Source organism: Portunus trituberculatus, chromosome 35 (assembly GCF_017591435.1).
Source record: "Portunus trituberculatus isolate SZX2019 chromosome 35, ASM1759143v1, whole genome shotgun sequence".
NCBI lineage: Eukaryota > Metazoa > Arthropoda > Malacostraca > Decapoda > Portunidae > Portunus > Portunus trituberculatus.
In genome coordinates, this window is record NC_059289.1 from 70,096 (window position 1) to 90,103 (window position 20,008).

At 37.4% G+C, this 20,008-nt stretch overlaps 2 protein-coding genes across 2 annotated transcripts; one reads left to right on the plus strand and one right to left on the minus strand.

Moving 5' to 3' along the window:
* The first annotated feature begins 809 nt into the window (after positions 1–809).
* On the plus strand, positions 810–12,857 carry LOC123513169 (low molecular weight phosphotyrosine protein phosphatase-like). Its single transcript, XM_045270108.1, is given in 5 exon segments — positions 810–1,499; positions 4,527–4,711; positions 5,661–5,726; positions 5,729–5,824; positions 12,227–12,857. Coding segments are annotated over 5 exon segments (486 nt in total). The 5' UTR covers positions 810–1,444; the 3' UTR covers positions 12,311–12,857.
* Positions 12,858–13,468: 611 nt separating this feature from the next.
* Positions 13,469–19,363, minus strand: LOC123513170 (methyltransferase-like protein 7A). Its single transcript, XM_045270109.1, has 5 exons — positions 19,019–19,363; positions 16,849–17,009; positions 16,316–16,450; positions 15,319–15,437; positions 13,469–15,142 (listed from the first exon to the last, which is right to left on the minus strand). Exons 1-5 carry the CDS (start codon positions 19,129–19,131, stop codon positions 14,882–14,884), a joined length of 789 nt encoding a protein of 262 aa, XP_045126044.1. The 5' UTR covers positions 19,132–19,363; the 3' UTR covers positions 13,469–14,881.
* Between the last annotated feature and the right edge of the window lie 645 nt (positions 19,364–20,008).

Genomic DNA, 20,008 nt, shown 5'->3' on the forward strand with positions numbered 1-20,008 from the left:
ATATATATATATATATATATATATATATATATATATATATATATATATATATATATATATATATATATATATATATATATATATATATATATATATATATATATATATATATATATATATATATATATATATATATATATATATATATAACAACGTCTTAGATTTTTATGTTTTTCACTTACTAGCCGTGCTTCAGGATATTGTGTGCAAACAAGAATAAACATCCTGAGTCATAAAATGTTATGCTTCACAAATCATCACGATACGTGAAGTAAATATGTCGGTCCTTGAATGTCGTCACGTCCTATTTACGTACATACCGGAAAGGAATAGGAAATGAATACGCCTGGCAGATGATTCACGTGGAAATCCTATTATCAAAAACTGTGAAGTATATATATATATATATATATATATATATATATATATATATATATATATATATATATATATATATATATATATATATATATATATATATATATATATATATATATATATATATATATATATATATATATATATATATATATATATATATATATATATATATATATATATATATATATATATATATATATATATATATATATATATATATATATATATATATATATATATATATATATATATATATATATATATATATATATATATATATATATATATATATATATATATATATATATATATATATATATATATATATATATATATATATATATATATATATATATATATATAGAGAGAGAGAGAGAGAGAGAGAGAGAGAGAGAGAGAGAGAGAGAGAGAGAGAGAGAGAGAGAGTTTATTACGAGTCTTTTAAGATCACATAATATATGGTAGGAGGCCTCAAAACATGGACATAAGACTGAAAATAATCCAGAAGGAAGGTCAATAATATTGTTAATCCTGAGGTAGTACTAGCTAGTTTTCTTCATCCTCTTCCTATCCAACCACCTCCCCCTCCCCTCTCTCTCTCTCTCTCTCTCTCTCTCTCTCTCTCTCTGGAAATAGGGTGAACCTGACTTATCTGGAAGGGAGGACCTCAATTAAGGTAATTAAGGAACATCATTGACAGTTGTATGAAAATTCTTCACTTCTGCATGTCTTGTGAATCTTAACTGTCAAAATTATTTTGATAGTAAGGATAATTCGTAATTCATTTAGATGTAAAAGTCCACCATCAAAACCGCCACGCAAGACAAAAATCATCAATAAAAGCCGCCAACATGAAACTTTTCCCGCCAGTATAGACATAACTGGTAAACCCTCCAATCTGGCAACGCTGGCAACTCTGGCTCGGTTCCGCAGACAACGCATGCGCAGCGTAGCTTGAACTTCTCCTTGCACGGCGCACGCAGTGTTGTGACTTTTATGACAGCTGAGGCGCATTCATCAGTTACATTACCCTTTTACATTCCTTATTTCCTTTACCTGGGTGATGGCAAGCATGGATAATGCCGTATTAAAGAAGAAGGTCCTGTTTATTTGCTTAGGTGAGTAGAGGAACGTGAAAATTTTGCTTCATTCAGTCAATATATGTGGAGGGAAATGCAGGTTGAGGCGACGTGACCTGGCAAGGTGAGTAAGTAGTGTCGGCTTGCTTACCTTATCTCTATCACCTTGCGCTGTATATTATTGTAGACGGATCAACGTAATAGTTTGCGAGTACCTGCTTCTTGGGAGAGGGAAAGGTTCTTTGATACTTTATTTATTTTTTATTTGCAGAACAGGGCCTTCAGTTCCGCCAGCACACTCTTCCCCAACACCTGCAAGCTTGGGGACCTGTTGGGAAAGTGGGATTTATGGATGGAGAAAGTCAAAATAGACCAAATAAAGTCAGAGGCCATATTTGGTTGAATTGGAAAAAAAAAAAATCCTAGAAGTCCCTAAAATACTGATGAAATGAAACATAAACTGAACCTAACCTAATGGGGTAGATGGGGAATGGAGAGTTGGCCACTTCCCCCCTCAAAACCGCTCCTCCCACGATCAGTTACATACTCTAGTTTTACCATAAGTACTGCTCCATTAGTCTTCATCAGTCTTTTTATGGGTTTATAAGGGTGGAAGGGTTGACAAAAGGGGCCCCACTTCTCACAAGGTTAGGGTAGGGTAGGTTAGGGGTTCAGTTTAGTTAGTGTATGTTTGATTTAATTTTTTTTTTTTTTATGTAAGGAAGAGGACCAGCCAAGGAATTTCTAAGATTTTTTTTTTTCAAATTTAGTGAAGTAAGGCTTTTTATGAATTGCAGAATTGGGTCAATTTTGGCTTTTTCCTCCCTAAAAAACGGCCTTCCCAAAAGGTCCCTAAGCTTGCTGGTTTTGGGGAGGGGTTTGTGGCAAAAGGAAGGAAGGCAGTTTTACCAATCTTTTTTTTTTTGTGTGTGTGTAAGTTTATTTGTATATTTGTGTTATTACTCAGTCTTTTGTTAAAAAATTTGGTGCCACCAGTCTCGTGGGTTTTTTTGTCCTGTTGAAAACATTTCTCAGCAAGTTCAGGTCTATGTAGGCCCTGGAATTTTTCTTTTGGGAACTGAAGCAGGTTAGAATCAAGTAAACAACTACTATTTCAACTTGCTTCTATAAATATTATTACAAATTAAATACACTGTGAATTTCATTATTGCTGTGATGCATTTTACTAAACTTTTCTGATAGTTTCATCTTCATGAAATTTATTCTGTATTTTGTAAAAAAAGAAAAAAAGTAATGTGCTCAGTGGTTATTACATTTACAATTGGTGGTGGAGATACCATATCAAAGTGGTTAGACCTTATCAGTAACCTATGACAGGACTACCTACATGTTGTGGTAGTATACCCACTGTACTTCACTCTCATGATCTAAATTTAACCTAACCTAGGTTAAATTGCCGCCATGTGTCCATCCCGCGGCAACGCGAAGCAGCGAGGAGACCGGCGTCCCAGCTGTCAACTGACAGTGGTTTCCACCAATGTTAGAGGACTCCACACCAACGTAGGTTACCTGAGCCATAATTTCGTGCTGCGACAAAGTGCTGACATAGTGGCAGTGACGGAAACATGGTTGAGTGATGAGGTGGAACCGACATTTGGCAGGATCTCGCCCTACTCCCTGTGGGTGAGGAAAGACCGAGCATTTAAAGCAGGCGGAGGTATTGCTCCTTGCTTTAAAGACGGCCTCCAAACACAGGAGCTCGAAGTTGCAGTACCTCACCAGACAGAGGCACTATTCTTCAGGGAGGTACTTGCAGACAAGAGTGGGCTTCTCTTCTGTGTCATGTACTGACTCCTGAGACAAGGATGATCCCTGCTGGACTTCCTGACGGAGGAACTTGACACCCTACTCCAGTGCCAGAAGTGTTCTCATGTAATGTTAGTGGGGGACTTGAACTCACACATGGAGCAGGATGCGTACAACCATCTCTTGGTGGTACAGGGCCTGGTCAACCACGTAACCTTCCCTATATATGAATGGGGAGGGATGCTGTACCCTGTAGAAACTGACCTCCCTGAAGCCAGCATCCACTGCCAGCAGTTAGGGCCTGTGGGTAGCTCATACCACTTTGCTGTGCTGTCACAGGTAGAGCTGCAGACTGCGAGGGAAGATGCCACCCCGCACACCATCTGGCTCTGGGGACAAGGCAGATTGGCCATCCATGAAGCAGGACATAGAGAACACGTATTGGGAGGCCCTTCTGGTAGGAGATGCTGATGCCAGGGCACGTGCTCTCACCACCAGGTTCCTTGCCCTCTAACAGGTGCATGTGCCCAGCCGATTGTACCTCTCCAAGCCTGGTGACCCTACCTGGTTTGGTTTTTGCTGCAGAGCATCTGCCGAGGACAAACATGCTGCTTGGGCGAGGCACAAACGCTACCCAACACCCAGAAACAAGACACTGCACCTAGAAGCAGTGTATTTTTCATGTATAATGTTTTAATGTATATTATACTATATGTATTATTCTAAAAAATACTACTACTATAGGCTTTTGGAATAACTCCATATTCAATGTGGGGTTTTAAGCCTCGTTCTTTGTATATGATTTTGTATAAGTTAAAAAAAAAAAAAAAGTTAAGGTAGGATAAGGTAAGTAATCTTAGGTTAGATTGGTGTCCCAAGGATAGATTATTATATTAAGTTCAGGAGATATTCTTTAATATCAAAGATGGAGCCTGTCATAACAACGTAAGCAATAACTCACTTATTTTTCATGGTAAGATGACATTTAACCATATTTTGGCTTTCCCTTCTTGCAGACCCTGCTTTCCCACCAAGTCTCCAGCTTTGTTGGGGTTAAGAACTGAAGGCATTAAAATTAGCTGCATGTCTCATTTTGATATATACCTATAGGGTTATCCATTGGGGATAAAGACTCTTGGTAATGATTAGTCCAGTTGTGATGGTTGGCTAGATTTAACTTTGAAAAGTTTGGTTCCTGTATGATTGTTTTCTTTAATTGTCCAAATTTTATAGAAAATGAATAAAATGAAATTTTTAAAGAAATGATATATATCTACACTTTTACTTATTTTTCAACAGGTAATATCTGCCGTTCACCAATTGCTGAGGCTGTGTTCAACCATATCGTGGAGGAACGGGGTCTGACGGGTTGGGAGGTGGACTCAGGGGCTATTGGCTCATGGCATGTTGGTCTGGGGCCAGACCATCGGGCTGTCAGCACCATGAAGAAACACAACATCCGCATGAGTCACAAGGCACGGCAGGTAATCCATTGTGCTTAGGTTTTTGGTAATTTTTTTTTGTTTCTAAGTACTATTTTTGAAGTATTTCTTCACTGCACCTCCACTGCTTTTAAAAGACTCAACTTGAATCTTTACTGTTTTTAAGGGTATTTTTACAATTCTAGAAACAGATGAATTAAGTTTCTACATTATGAAATAGAGAAGCAGTCTTGAGAATGTGGCTAATCATCTCTATGGCCTCAAGAAAAAAGTTGTAGTGGAAAAGCAGTTTCTGAATATGGACCTCAATAGGATCTAGAACATTTAGATACACAGTGTCTACAGGGAGTCATTATATATCTGTATAGTTAAACTCGTAATACAATTGCACCAGATAACGAATAATTTGTAGAATGAACTAAGGCTTGGGCAAATATTTGTGTTGTTTTATGAGCAAGGTTCAGACAGCAATTGCTAGGCTCACACACTCTCCTGACAAGCATGGCCACGGTTCATTCAGTCCACATGGGGATCTCATTGTGGAAGTATCCCTATTGTATTTTCCAGTTTATATTATTTTTGTGCATTTTCTTTGGCTGTATTATGTTTCCACAATTTTTGTTAGTCTTGTAATTACCTTTTTTTCTGTTTTAAAGTACATTCTTAATTTTTTTTGGGGGGATGGATTTTGGGACTTGGAACATTTTGATTTTATTTGATTTAAAATCAAGGGGCAAAATCAATTTGCAAAATAAGTAAATAAAAAAATAAGCTTGTTCATGGATCAGCTTAACTCTTAATGCAATGTTGCAGGTGGTTATGGGGTTAATGTGGAGATATTTCATATTTTATCTGGAACCTTTGTGGGCTGAGTTGTCTCAGCTGAATCTTGTTCTTTGAAAGTTTTAGGTACCCAAGAAAATGATGAGAAGGAATGTATAAAGGTGGGCTTTAGTTTTATTGTTGCTCCATACACATTGTATTATTACAGTTGAAAAAGGCAGACTTCAGCCACTTTGACTATATTTTTGGAATGGACCATGAGAACATATCTGACACATCAAGGACATGGCTCCCAAGACCTACACTGCCAACATTGAACTTTTTGGCTCCTATGACCCACAGAAGGAACTTCTTATTAGAGATCCATATTATGTAAGTATTTTATTCAACATTTGTTTAAGTTTTATTCCTTATCCAAGTAATGTTAACTTATTACTAACTATTGTTGTATTATAGTTCAATTGATAGTAACAGGAATGCAAGTTGTTGTTAGAATATGTTTAATTAATCCATTTGTTACTGTTGAGTTACCTTATATAATAGTATTTCATGGAAAATTTCTTCAGAGGGACTAATAAATTATTCCCTATAAATAATGTCCATCTTATAATGCACACAGCTTCATTTGATCAGATTACATGATCTTTATGATTTGTAATGACAACTTGAAATGACACCTTATCAGAAGTTATATTGCAAGGATGATGTGGATAGTATAAGATGTGGTTGGTGTGTGAGTATGTGATGTAGCATGTTGTCCTTAGTGACTCCTTACCTCTTCTGTCTGAGTGAAAAGTATGAAGTGATCTTGGAATTAAGTTGCAGATATCAAATGATGATGATGGTACTGAGCCAGATAGGACTGTAAATGATTTGGATGAGAATATTTGTCAGAGAATAACATTGAGGTTAGTGATAACCAAGTAAATAAGTAATGATGTTGAACCACTGACACTGCATCCTACTCCTTAACTTTTGGAGTTTTAATTCATAATATGCACCATGTGACCAAATTTATCAGAATACACGAGAAAATAATAAATAAATAAAAAAAAAAAATAAAGGTGTAAGGATAGATATAAAGTGCACCCAAAGAACTTTGGGAAGCTTGTAAGAAAAATTTGTGTGCAAAATAGAGTTTGGCTCTATGCACTTGGTAATGTAATGCTTAACTTGCATGCTGGGAAAATTTTGTTTCTGGTATGTTTCAGGAAACCATATGATTAAGTGCTTTATACTTAAGAGTGATATCAGGCTTACCTCGTCTTTTACACCAAATTGGAAGGGATATAATCTATTCAGAAGGCACTAAGATTTCAAAAGATGATATGTCACACTACAGAAATGCTGTTAGACCATTCCTTATATAGTTTATTTAGTGTTGAAGCTTTCTTTTGATCAAACTTCAGCAAATGTTTAGGATCTACATGCATAATGTTCTTTGTTTTTATGGGCTTTCATCAAAATCACACAAGAATCTTGTCTAGGATGTTTACTCAGGATCTAATTATGAGCAGCTTGTCTGTGAAGTCCTGCATTTTCATGGTTCTTCTCCAGAGTTTCTTGGAAAGTCAGTTTGTGGGGTCCTTTGCTTTCTTTCTTTGCCTTTCTTAAGATTCTTAATTTTTGCCATTATTTGTGTACCAGGGATATTTTACATAATTTCTAGAAAAATGATTACAGGTTTGGTGATTTGTTGAACAAGTTTATCATATATTTGACCTCAAGGTATATATCCTGATTATGGGCCATACTTATGAAAAAGTTCCTAGGAACGGCACAAAATCTTGTTCAGCAAGGAAAATCTCCAAGGCACGATGCACAAAAATGGCCCAGGAAAGTTTTGGTCATGCTTAGACAGGATTATTTTCTGCTGCTACTTTGGAAAAAGATGCTATACGTAGCAAAGTCCTGACAGAAAATGCAAAATTTAGTTGAAATAAAGGAATAAAGTTTTTTTTTTTTTTTTTTTTATATATACTGGACTACTGTGTTATGAATTTTTCTTTATTGTTTAGTTTATCTTTCAAAAGCCATGAGTGCATATTTATTGGATATTGATGTTGAGAGAATACAATGTAAAGAAACCCTTAGACAATCAACTCTGGACTAACGCCAGGGTTATGTTCTTGGAGATGTCATGTTATTCAAAATTGCGTTTTTCAAATATAATTTTCCTATAGAAAACAATGGTAATAGGGAGGTTACATTCCCTGCCACTAAGAAAGTCTGCTGAAAAAAAAAAAAAAACTATACATCACTAGGTCACGGAAAAAAATGAAAACACATGTTCTCACCTGCACATCTTTCTTGTCCAGGAAATTAGAAAATCATTATTCAACGTGATTTGTCATACAATTTTATATACAGGAACATTATCCCATATTCATACATTTATTATTAATGCATTTAACGAAATAAGCCATGAGTATAATTTGATGGTGGTTGGTAGCAGTGTTTGTTTACCATCACCTCAGCTGATTGAGCCACGCAGTCCATATCACGCTGCCTCACCATTCCACCATAGGCAACATGGAAAATCCCTATTACTGCTGCAGAGTGTGATTTATTAATAGACTTGGTGAGCCAGGAAAAGTGCTTCTAAATAAAAGCACACATTATTATATAGTGTGGCCTTAACACAGGAGAGGATCATCACCTCCTTCAACTGTGCAGGCTATGGGAAGAGGACAGTCCACCAGCTGTCTACATAAATGGGTACTTATCGAGTGATTAAGACATACAACTGCTTGTAAGCTAGTAGAATTCTGTTAGAAAACTTGGAAGATGGATATGTGGTGATTGAAGGTGGTGGCAGCGATGATGATATTCCTCATTCGCTAAGGTTTTGTTATTATCATTATGCTATGGAGAAGTTTTGTGGATTCCACCCCTGGGTTTGGTTCCAATCACAATTTTTGTAATGTAGGCTATTTGAATGATAACCTATATATTTTTTTATGTTTCTAAAGTCAATTAGTTCACAAAGAAAACTAATAATAATAGGTATTTAGGCAAAATTTATGAATGAAAGTAATGAGACTATGCACCTTTTCAAGGTGATAAGCTAGAAAAGGTCCACCTTACTTGAGATGATGGGTTCAACATCAAAACAAGTGAAATCTGCTTCTTGGGCCAGCATTGCCCAGGCAATAAATTCTGCCTCTCCCCTGAACAACAGGACTCGGGCAGTGTGTGAAACACCATAGAATCTTGAAAGTCAGCCAGAGGCCAGTAAACAGTGCTCAGAGGAAGGATTGCACTGTAACAAGCAAGATAACTTTGGTAATTTTGGATTGTTTACAATAATAAGAGAAGCACTTAAGTTTAACTAAGATGAGGCAATCATACACTACAGTAGTACTTCACAGTAATGGACATTTTGGGGTAAGGGGATGTCTGTTACTGAGAGTGGCTTGTCTGCGAGACCATTAAGCCTCCCTTTTTTTATTATTTTTTCCTTGATAACACACAAAAAAATATTTTGAACATTTAAACTACTTTTTTCAATGCTCAATGTGCAATGCTCAATGTTAATCAGTATTCAAGAAGTGTACAGTAATAAAAATTTATCTTACCATGAATAGATGAATTAAGGAAATAGCTTCTCGTGTGGTGTAATGGCCGATTCCCATGTGATCCAGTGGCATTCTTAACAAGCATTTAATGACTGCTGGAAGGATCTTGCTGAGGTGACAAAGGAGGGGAGGAAGACAAGGGATCATCAGAGTCAGAGTAGATTACCTCCACACTATTGCCACCTCTCTGTAGATCACAGGCTTGGTTTCTTTCTTTGACCCTGCTCCATCTCCTTACCCTGTCTCTGTCTTTCTTTCCCTCTATTTCTATTAAAATTGGTATGTTTCTGAAATTATTTATGAAATGCTTCTAACTTTTATTCCACATCACTGTGGAGGTAAAAATCAAGGCATGTTTTCATAGAAAAGTGTTCCCCTATCCTAAACATGGCATCTGAGCAAGGAATTGTGACCTTAGTGATACTCTCTACCTGATCTAATTCACCTTACATAATATGCAGTATCGCTATGGACTGTTTTCCTGCTGCAAGTTTGTCCTAGGGCCAACCTCACAGCCAATCTAAGGTAGCAATCTGCAATGTGAACAAGTACAGGTAACTCTCAATTAACGCGATAGATGCGTTCCAAGAGGCATCATGTATATCAAAATTCGCGTAAAACAAACTTGTAATTCTCATAAGAAACAATAGATAATAGGGGGTGATGTGGGATATGGTCCCAAAAAATTTGTACAAAATACTCTATTTATTTGGCTAAATTAACATGTTTTTATTATTTACCATTCTAAATACTAGAGGTGTATTTAAAGTTAAGGGAAAAGCAATAAATAATAAGAGAAAGCAAAAAATGATAAGAGAAAACAACAAAACAAAGAATACATAAACACAACATTCACTGTGTCACTGCCTTCATCACTCACACCACAGTCAGTCACCATGTTCCTCTGAGCTTTTCCACTTTATCAAAAATCCACTTATCAAAAAATAACCCCACAGTATAAAAGTAACCACTAGTAAAAAAATAAACTCAGGACGCCATTGTCTTCACCCCTCACAAGCACACGCCATTGCTGTCCACCTCCTAGCCAAGGATGTCATCATCCACCTGCGCTTCCTCTGCTTTCTCCGCTTCCACGGGATCGTCCACATTCTCTTCTGATACTACATCTTCCACTGGTGTTTTCTTGAAAAACTGCTGCATGGTGGTCTGGCACTTTTCCTTGGAAAATTCTTTTTGCATTACTGTGTAGCAGAAGAGGGCATCCATGGCAGTGGATCTCCCATCTATTGGCCAGCTGCGGAACTATCTGGCACGCAGTTTAAAATTGCGTATGGCGCTCAGATTGAAAATGTGGTTGGGCCAAATCGCATATAAGCAAACTGATTGTGCAAATTTAATTAATTATAATATTTTTTCGGTCGCGTATTAACAAAAACCTGTAAATTAAACATGCGTAAATCAAGAGTTACCTGTACTTCTTTGGAAGAAGTACGAGAGAGAGAGAGAGAGAGAGAGAGAGAGAGAGAGAGAGAGAGAGAGAGAGAGAGAGAGAGAGAGAGAGAGAGAGCACTGGATGAGGTTTGAAGAAGTGGCTGTGTTGTTGACACTGTACTTATGTTTCCCCACTGTGCTGAGGATACAATTTGCTCATTGTACCATCTAGAAGAAGAAAATCTAACCCACTTCATACTAAATCACCCTCAGTAAAAGGAAGAAAGAAATGAAACTGTAGGTTTCCATACTGGTAAATGAAGGCAAATATCAACTGTTTCAGAAGTTTTTTGTTTAGGAAAGAAAATCCAGAAGAGAAGAAAGACAAGTTATATGAATTATGGAAGTGTAGAGAAAAAAAACTTAGATAAAACATGAGATGCCATATAGCTTATAGACATTACAGCAAAAAGGGCTTGGTAGAGGCGTGCCATTGTGAGCGTCATCAACCCATGCATTCTCTCTCTCTCTCTCTCTCTCTCTCTCTCTCTCTCTCTCTCTCTCTCTCTCTCTCTCTCTCTCTCTCTCTCTCTCTCTCTCTCTCTCTCTCTCTCTCTCTCTCTCTCTCTCTCTCTCTCTCTCTCTCTCTCTCTCTCTCTCTCTCTCTCTCTCTCTCTCTCTCTCTCTCTCTCTCTCTCTCCAGTGTGGCAGTGTTATTATCCTTTTTTGACCAACAACATTCTAAGAGAAATGCTCAACTAGAAATTCACAACAGCAGGCTGTGAGTTCAACCAGCCTGGGACCCCAAATCACCATAAGCAATAGCAGAGCAGGCGGGGAGGGACAGAGGGGGCTGCCACCCTGGGCCCACTGTTAAAGGGGGCCCACCACTAGACTGATGATGGATTGAGGAGAGAGAGAGAGAGAGAGAAAGGAAAGGAAAGTCTGAAAGTCACAATGTAGGGGTCTGGCAGCTGTATGTGTCTGGATAAAGGTGATAAAATAAAGTAGAAAAATAAAAATGAAAAATGAATAACATTTAGCACAACTGGTATGTTTAAATAACAATCACAAGGGCCCATCAAGAATGCTCTGGCCCCTCTAGACTGAGACCTCTACTCTGCGCTTGGCCATGAGTGTCACTCCTGTGACAGGCAAGTAGTTGCCGCTCTCCACCTTATTGCAAGTTTTGTAAATTGTAGACAAACTAAACGAGTTATAGTAGCATTTAGATTGCAGGAGTAGATAAATGCGGGCCCCTTTTGACCTGCTTATTATGTCATATGTGTGTTCATCTATGCCATTACAGTCCCCAAGTATGTGGTTCGTATCTGACCAGTCCGTTACTAAGCGAAATTTGTTAATGTGAAGTCTGGTATTGTGAGGCACCACTGTATATGGTTCACCTGTAAGCCAGTGCTTATTATAATTGAAATGCTGTATAAGAAAAATAATTCAATTTATAGCTCATTTGAAGTCTGCAGTCTTGTTGTTGTTTCCTAAGGAAAATATCTATCCTAGGCCAAGTTTTTATCCTAGGGACTTTCTAAAAGTATGGGCCTGTATGTGTGGAAAGGGTTTCCAGTAAATACAGGATGTTGATAGTGATGCAGGTCTCAGAGATAGCATAGTTTTGGAAAGTTTTTAAGTTGCAGTTTTAAGTGTTCAAAAGATGAGATTATTGAGGGTAAACCATTGTTCCTATAGTGTAAGAAAATATTTTCGTACTTGGATTTATTCAATCCACATTTTGTCTTCCTAATTATAGTAAACAAAACAGGAAATAATGTTTTGTTTATGGCAGGATGATGATGCTGCTGGGTTTGAGAAGTGTTATGAACAGTGTCTGAGATGCAGCAAAGGGTTCCTTGATTCCCTGGTGAAGTAAGAAGAGCAAGGCTGCTGTGGGTGATGTTTGGACTTGTGGTGCTATTCAGCTTCCTGTCTTGTCAATTCATGTAAGATACAGTAATGCTTACTATGGATAGTTTTAACTTTGAAGAACTAAATGTGTCAGAAAATCATTAAAGGTCAGAGTTTTTGGTTGTTGGGTGCACACAGTATAGAGAAGAAAACTATACACCAAATATTGCTTAGATGTTAGCTCTTGAGGTCACATCACCATTATTTAAAGATTTGACAATGTATACAGTATACAATATATACCTAGAAGACATCATTGGTGTGTGCGAATATTGTATTAGTATATTGTGTTTGAAATTGTGAGTTTTCATGAAGCTTTCATGTTTCCATTCCATGTTTCTAAAAGTGTGTACATACGTTTATTGTGAAGTAATTTTCACTGTAATATTTTTTTTATTGAACTTTAACTTGATTATTATAATTTTCTTGGTTCATTTAAGATTTTCCATAATTTATTTGATCTTTTAGTTATTTATATGTAAAGATGAAAAAATAAACATGAGAAGAACTAATGTTTGGTCTTCATTACTCTGCAAATGAGAAGAATGTGAAGAGTTTCCATACCATGGAGGGACCAAAGAGGCTGCACTGATGCAAGTGTAGCAAGCAGACTGGAGGTTTTCTATCATGCACTCCATCCCTGCCTTCACTCTCTGACCTCTCTCCTCAATGGTGCATCTCTTGCTCTCATTGGGAGTAAAGTGATGGAATAAGATTTGATGTATTAGAATTTTATTAGTTTAGAAATAATTTAGGATGTTAAGAATTAAAGTCATATTGTGAATAAAGCATCAGATATTTTAGAATGTTTTAACTATTTACATGAATGGTGTATGAAATAGTGCACTTGCATCTACAATACTAAAACATTAATTACGATAATGATTGATGAGCTGATAGTGTACTGAAGAAAACTCATGCTGTTGTTTGTGTGTGTGTGTGTGTATATATATATATATATATATATATATATATATATATATATATATATATATATATATATATATATATATATATATATATATATATATATATATATATATATATATCATACATATAGGTATTGATTTATGTGTGTTTAGATTATGTGATTTTTAAATAACACAAGGTAAAAAAAACCTAGTATTTTTTTCAGTTTATGCAAATCATTTAGAATAACACGATGACAATATTCTTGGTGTTTTGGTGGGGCTGTGTAGGCTGAGTCACAGCCTCTAGTGCTCCAAAGATGCAGTATGCAGTTACAGTTTCTCGTTAGATGTGGTGGACTTGTGTAGAAAGGTCTCAGTAAGGTTGAGTGTTTTGAAGGCCATCTTCTAGAGATTTTATTGAAACTTGCTTTTCCCCTAGACATATAAAAAGCTTTTGATAGAGTTTGGCACAAAGTTTTGATCTCAAAACTACCCTCCTATGGCTTCTATCCTTCTCTCTGCAACTTTATCTCAAGTTTCCTCTCCAACTGTTCTATTACTGCTGTGGTAAACGGTCACTGTTCTTCTCTTAAATCTATTAAAAGTGATGTTCCTCAAGGTTCTGTCTCTCTTCTTATTATTCATCAGTGATCTTTTCTATGTCTTTTCAGAGACAACCAAGCCTTTAGGAAGTTGACAGATCCTGCAGGGATGCCACAGAACACCTAACTTTTGATCTTTCTAAGATTTCTGATTGGGATAGAGAAAACTTAGTACATATTGTTAAATGCTTCAAAAATTCAATTCCTCCATCTACTAACTCAACACAGCCTTGTAGATAACTATCCTCTCTTCTTCAATGACAATTGTCACTCTTCTGCATTAAATATCATTGGTCTTTCCTCTACGTACTTATAATCTAAACTGGAAACTTATGATATTATCTCTTGCTAAAACAGCTTCTATGAAGTTAGGCATTTTGAGGTGTTTCTGCCAGTTTTTCTCACCCTCCCAAATGCTAATTCTGTATAAGGGCCTTATCTACCCATATATGGAGTACTCTGTGCATGTGTGGGGTGGGGATGGTTCCACTCACACAGCTTTATTAGATAGGGTGGAATCAAAAGCTATTTGTCTTATCAATTACTCTTTTCTTACTTCAACTTCTTTCTGGCTCTTCTGAAACTATTGGATGGTGGTTATAGATGTTCTTGTCCTTGGTGAGAATTTTTAGAGGAGTAAAGTTTATAAATGAGAAAGAGACACTTTTGTACGAGTAATGAGGTTAAGGACCCATGGATGATATAGAGAACGGGAATTATGTGTATACAAGATAATTCATTGCCACTTTATCCAAAAATGAAATTTGCCTCTGAAATAATGCATGTGAATTTGATTCAATACAGTATTTGTCTTTAACAGAATATGAAATCACAAAGTGCATTATTTACACAGTATAGTACTCCAAATATTTATGAAAGTTTTCTTGAGAATTATAGGGTATTTTTCTTCAGACTTGACTGAACTGCAGCTCTTTAGCTGAAGTGATGAAGTCTCTTTAATCAAAGAGGTAGAGTGGAAGTATTGTGTAGTAGAATGAAGGACAGTGACCCTGCAGAGGCCTCTCACTTTTCAGCTACGCCCTTCAAGCTGGGTTTCACCAGCTGGAACACAAAGTGGTCAATGGGACTGTAGAACCGCTGTGCCTGAACTTTGGAGAATCCTGCTTGCTGGATGTCTGCCAGCATGTCTTTGTTCAACATGCAGTTATCAAAGATGAATGGCCAGATGCCCGTAGCTGTGAGGAATTCCTGTATCCTCCTCCTGGTGCCGTGACGCTCAATGTCAAACTCACTGATGTGCTCATAGAAATAAAATTTTCCACCCTGGAGGAGGGAGCAAAGGCATAACTAACCATTGTGGTGCATTGTAATTTCATATGAAGCAAAAAAATTTAGGCCAAAATATTGCTTCTCAAATGAACAAAGATGTCAGCAGATGTTTGTGAAGCCAATGTACTTCATGCTCATAAAAGACAGTAGTACTAAAATGAAATACTCACTGGAGCCAACACACGAAGGATCTGTTGCAGGATTTTCTTCTGGTTCTCGACAGAGCAGAACACCAATGTGCTCACCACTACATCCACACTGTTGGACTGCACCATGTCCATCTCCTCCCCTGAAAAGATAAGAGAAAATATGAAAATGCTGATCAAGAGAGCTGTACACTTTATGGTACCAAGTTTTGACAGTTTGATCTTGTTGTGTATACAAGTTTAATCTTTTGTCATTTGAGTCTTAGAGAGACTGGAGTTGATGGCATGTCATATATAGGTGCTTATTTTGGAAACAAATTTTTAGTGGTTTTCTAATTAGTGAGTGTAGTCCTTAGTTCACACTATTATAGTCCATACTATTATAATCGTGGCTTTGTATTGATAACATTATTGTCATGTTGTCTTGGTCTTGTAATAGTGACATTGTTTTAACTGTCTTGATTGCAAGATTTATCTACCTCTTGGGATGAACTTTGCTGTTTTGATCATTATTAAGTCAATTTGCTCTGTTGTCTCATCCTGGAGTTTAGTCGTAATCTCATAGTGATCTACAAAAGGCTACTTTCCCTCACCGTCCGAGTACTTAAGTAAACCAGTAAATATTCTCAATTTTTCATTCATTTTACTGGTTAACTCTGGAACTCCATGCCTGCTTCTGTATTTGCCCTTACTTGAATTCTTTTAGGAGAGAAGTTTGAAGTGAGCTGTCATTTTTTTTTTCTTTTAACGATTTTCTGACTGCACTGTATTAGGACATGAAGTTTCATTGGCCCTTTTTTAATTTTTCTAACTTTTGTTGCTCATGGTTAGAAACTGTGTTATATGAAAAAGAAAAGAAAAAGGATATACACTACTGTCTAAATATGTGAAATGTTAATTTTTGTTGGTCTAGGCTGGAACCCACTTGACCTAAAAAAGAAAATAAAACATGCACTGATGTTTAGATCAGCAAAACTTAATTGTTTATCAAGATCTGCTATGGTTCAGTGCTGCCTCTTACCAGTGGTGACAATGATCTCTTCCGAGTGAATGTTAGGGAACTTCTTGCGGTTTTCGTTGTAGTAGGACTTGAAGTGAGGGTTGGGGTCCACCACCACCAGCCGTGTCCCGTCAGGGTAGTAGGCAAAGTTCACACCTGGGAAAGAGTTGCTGCTATGTTTATTGTGTGATTTTTTTTTCTTTCTTTTATGTTGAAGAAAAATAAATGTAATAGAAGTTGTTGCTGTTGTGTTTTTCATAAACATGGATTACTACAATGAGTGTTTTAAGTAGGCATTATCTTTATTATTATTATTATTATTATTATTATTATTATTATTATTATTATTATTATTGTTGGTGCTGTTATTATTATTATTATTTTTATTATTGTTGTTGTTGTTGTTATTATTATTATTATGTATCATTATTATTGTAACAGATTTTCATCTTCAATTATCATTCAGTCATATGGTGAAATTATTATTTTTTTTTCATTAACATGAAGTGTGTGAGTGTGTGTGTCTTCTCGGTCGCTCGCCACCAGTGCCTTACCAGTGCCCACCCCAATCTCCAGTATCTTGAGTGCCTTCTTTTTCCTTAATTCGGGGTCATGGGAAGTGCAGGAGCTGAGTGTGCTGAAAACATCCTTCTTCATCTCCTCTACCTTAGCATTGGAACCTCGAGAGAAGAAATCCATGAAAGCCGCAAAGTACCTGCAGATAGGGAGTTACCTGTAGTTACCTGTTATTGGCTATTATCTGTGGTGAGAGGATGGGAGAGATGCTTTGTACAGGAAATGGGAAAGGAAGGCGAAAGGTCATATTAAAATGTATTGTTGGTATAAAAGTAAAAGAAGAAAGGAGGAGGAGGTAGGGGATAGAAACGAAGGAACGGCGGGGGAGTGAGATAAGTAAAGGGTAGGGGATGCGATGACCGATTTCTTAAACATTTCATAAGTTTACGTGGACTATTTGTAACGGACTTCAGTGGGAGGCACTTGGATTCACAAAATTGTTTTGATGGCTGTGGTGATGGTTCAACAAAATATTCTGCTCCACTAACGGAAGTGAAAAAAATTGAGAACATTACATTGTGTCTATCTCCCAAATCATTCTGATAAAAGTTTAAGGCGTTGAGGAATACGAGGCTAAGTTGTAGATTGGTAAAATTTATGCATAATTCTATTCTCATTACCTATATAATAAACTAAGATTTAATGAAGCAAAGTGTATGTAAAAGTGAAACAAAGTAATATCAAATCAAATAAAGATAGAAGTTAAATACAGTAAAATCTAATGTAATAAAAATAGAATTAAAATCAAGTCAAGACAAGCGAAAGCAGAAATAAAAAAGGAAGGGAAATTTCATGAACTAAAATCTAGATGAAATAAAATGTAATGAGAGGAGCCGCATGCACGCCAGGCGGACAGAACATGCGCCAGTTCGCTTGTTTGTGTGTAACATGACGCTCGGGAAACATGAATGTAAACAAGTAACAATGATAACAAGTAGCGAGTTATGTTGCATTTCCTTCATGGCTACCAGGGGGTAACGGCGACGGCTGCGGTGGTGGTGGTATCTTGCCTGTCCTCGTTCATGCCTCACCCATGCTTGGGGTGGAAACTTAGGTGCGTGACAAGACGTTCCAGCTCACCATGACTCATCACAAAGATTGCTTAGTGTACTTTGACAACGACGACACAGGTAGAGAGGGCTTAGTTGACTTATGACTACGGCTTTAGAAATCAATTGATTGAACAGCACAACAATGGGATCATACAGTACCGCAGTTGAAGGATATAAGTTTCAAAAGAGAAGTAAAAAGGAGAATGAATAAAAAGATACGAGTACAAAGGATATAGTATTGTTTACGAAAGGAGATTCAATGTCTTGTATTTATACTCCTTCGAGAGACGTACGAGGCTGAGAGAGAATATGATAAAGGTCTGTACATAAGTGGTGTAGGGGATATGATAGTGACGTAAGCAAAACTTTCAGGGTCAGTCATCAGGATAGGACAAGAAGTAAATTTAAACTTAATACAGTTTGATGAAAAAAAGATAGAAGGTATTAATATTTTTCGATCGGAATTTATCATCATGTTATGTATTACTTTTTTTCCACATAGTTGCCGCCTGTAAGAGTTATGGATGTCCATAGGAAAAGCGGTATGTATTTGTACCCTGATATATTAAATTGTATGTAACAACATCAGACCTTCCGAAACTTTATTAACGTAACATCATGAAATACTTTAGCCGTGTAGATCGGGGAGTTGATGTGACCAACACACCCAAAACGCTTCTAAATATGTTGCAGCGATTTTTGAAAACATGAACACATATATGTTAGAATGGTGATAATTTCGAATAGCACATAGACACGGATCTTGCTTTGCATTTGATAAGAGCTGCCAGGGCTTGAAATCCGTACGCCAAAATAGATTCACGTGCAGGTAAATCAGATCACGAGAAAGCCCCCCCCAGTTGTGCTGATGTCGTGTGGCGTGACACTGATGCTCAGGTGAGCCTCTTTCCTGTGCGAGGCATTGGTGCAGCAGGCGTCGCCAGCCAGCACGTCCTTCATAATTCACGCGGCCCTCGCCCGTCACCTCTCATGCTGAACCTCCCACCTGGCTCACTATTTATACTGGAGGGAGAAAGGGAGAGCACCGCATGTCCCCACAGCCGCCCCCCTGCCTTACCCACATAGGCACACAAACCTCCGTCTGAAATCCGGCCATAGCTTCTTCAGGATGAGAAACACACACAGAAACACCAGAAACTTGAAGGCGGTACTTGAGAGCCAAGATTCACCCGATGTCTCATCTCCCATCCTGGCGGCGTGGTCTTTGCCTCTTTGATGGGGTACACTTGCTAGGGTGACGAAAGGAAAGACGGAGGGAGAACCTGGCACGGCACAGCAGTTCACGTGGGTAACCGGCGTGTTCTGTCCCTCTGTGGGTAGAGTGTAACTGCGAGAGGTGAGGTGTCTGTGTTCAAGGTGAAACAGGCGACAGTGGCGTGTGTTGCCACTCACGCCAGACGCGTAACTCACTCCTATTTGTTCCTACATTCCACTCCCTCTTAAACACTCTGCAAGGGGAGAACCTTCGTATTAGCCATTTAGCCATCTGTAACCAACATAATCCAGCGCTTAATGACACGTGGACTGAATGCACCGAGGTAATTTAATTATTTAATGTTACAAAATTCAATGAAAGATTGTGATGTGAATATTTACTATATTTTGTTCTGGTACCTTCATTGTACTACTTATTGATGCTGAAGTCGAGTGATGTCAAGGTTGTTGGTTAGATATGGCTTGATATGATTATTATCGGGTCTCCTCTTACATAATGCGAGATAATGCTGGTACAAAGGCAGACTGTGTAGAAAGAGTGGAAGGGGAGGAGGATTGGTATGACAGATGGGTACGGGTTAAGAAGTAACTCAGTTATCAAGAGAGAGAGAGAGAGAGAGAGAGAGAGAGAGAGAGAGAGACATGTTGAGTGCTTTTGGACTTGAATAACAACTTTGAGTATAAGAAGAGATTAGAATATTCCTGTTTAGGTTACGTCAGCATAAGCACACACACACACACACACACACACACACACACACACACACACACACACACACATGCACACACCGTTATATGTTATGGAGAGAGAGAGAGAGAGAGAGAGAGAGAGAGAGTAATGCAATTATTA

What these genes read in the sequence shown, in the direction of transcription:
- LOC123513170 (XM_045270109.1), bottom strand. Translation starts at nt 19,131, where the DNA reads ATGGGAGATGAGACATCGGGTGAATCTTGGCTCTCAAGTACCGCCTTC. An exon ending in TGGCCGGATTTCAGACGGAG is followed by an intron (nt 17,010 to 19,018) that starts GTTTGTGTGCCT and finishes CCCTATCTGCAG; the next exon opens with GTACTTTGCGGCTTTCATGG. An exon ending in GGAGATTGGGGTGGGCACTG is followed by an intron (nt 16,451 to 16,848) that starts GTAAGGCACTGG and finishes ACTCTTTCCCAG; the next exon opens with GTGTGAACTTTGCCTACTAC.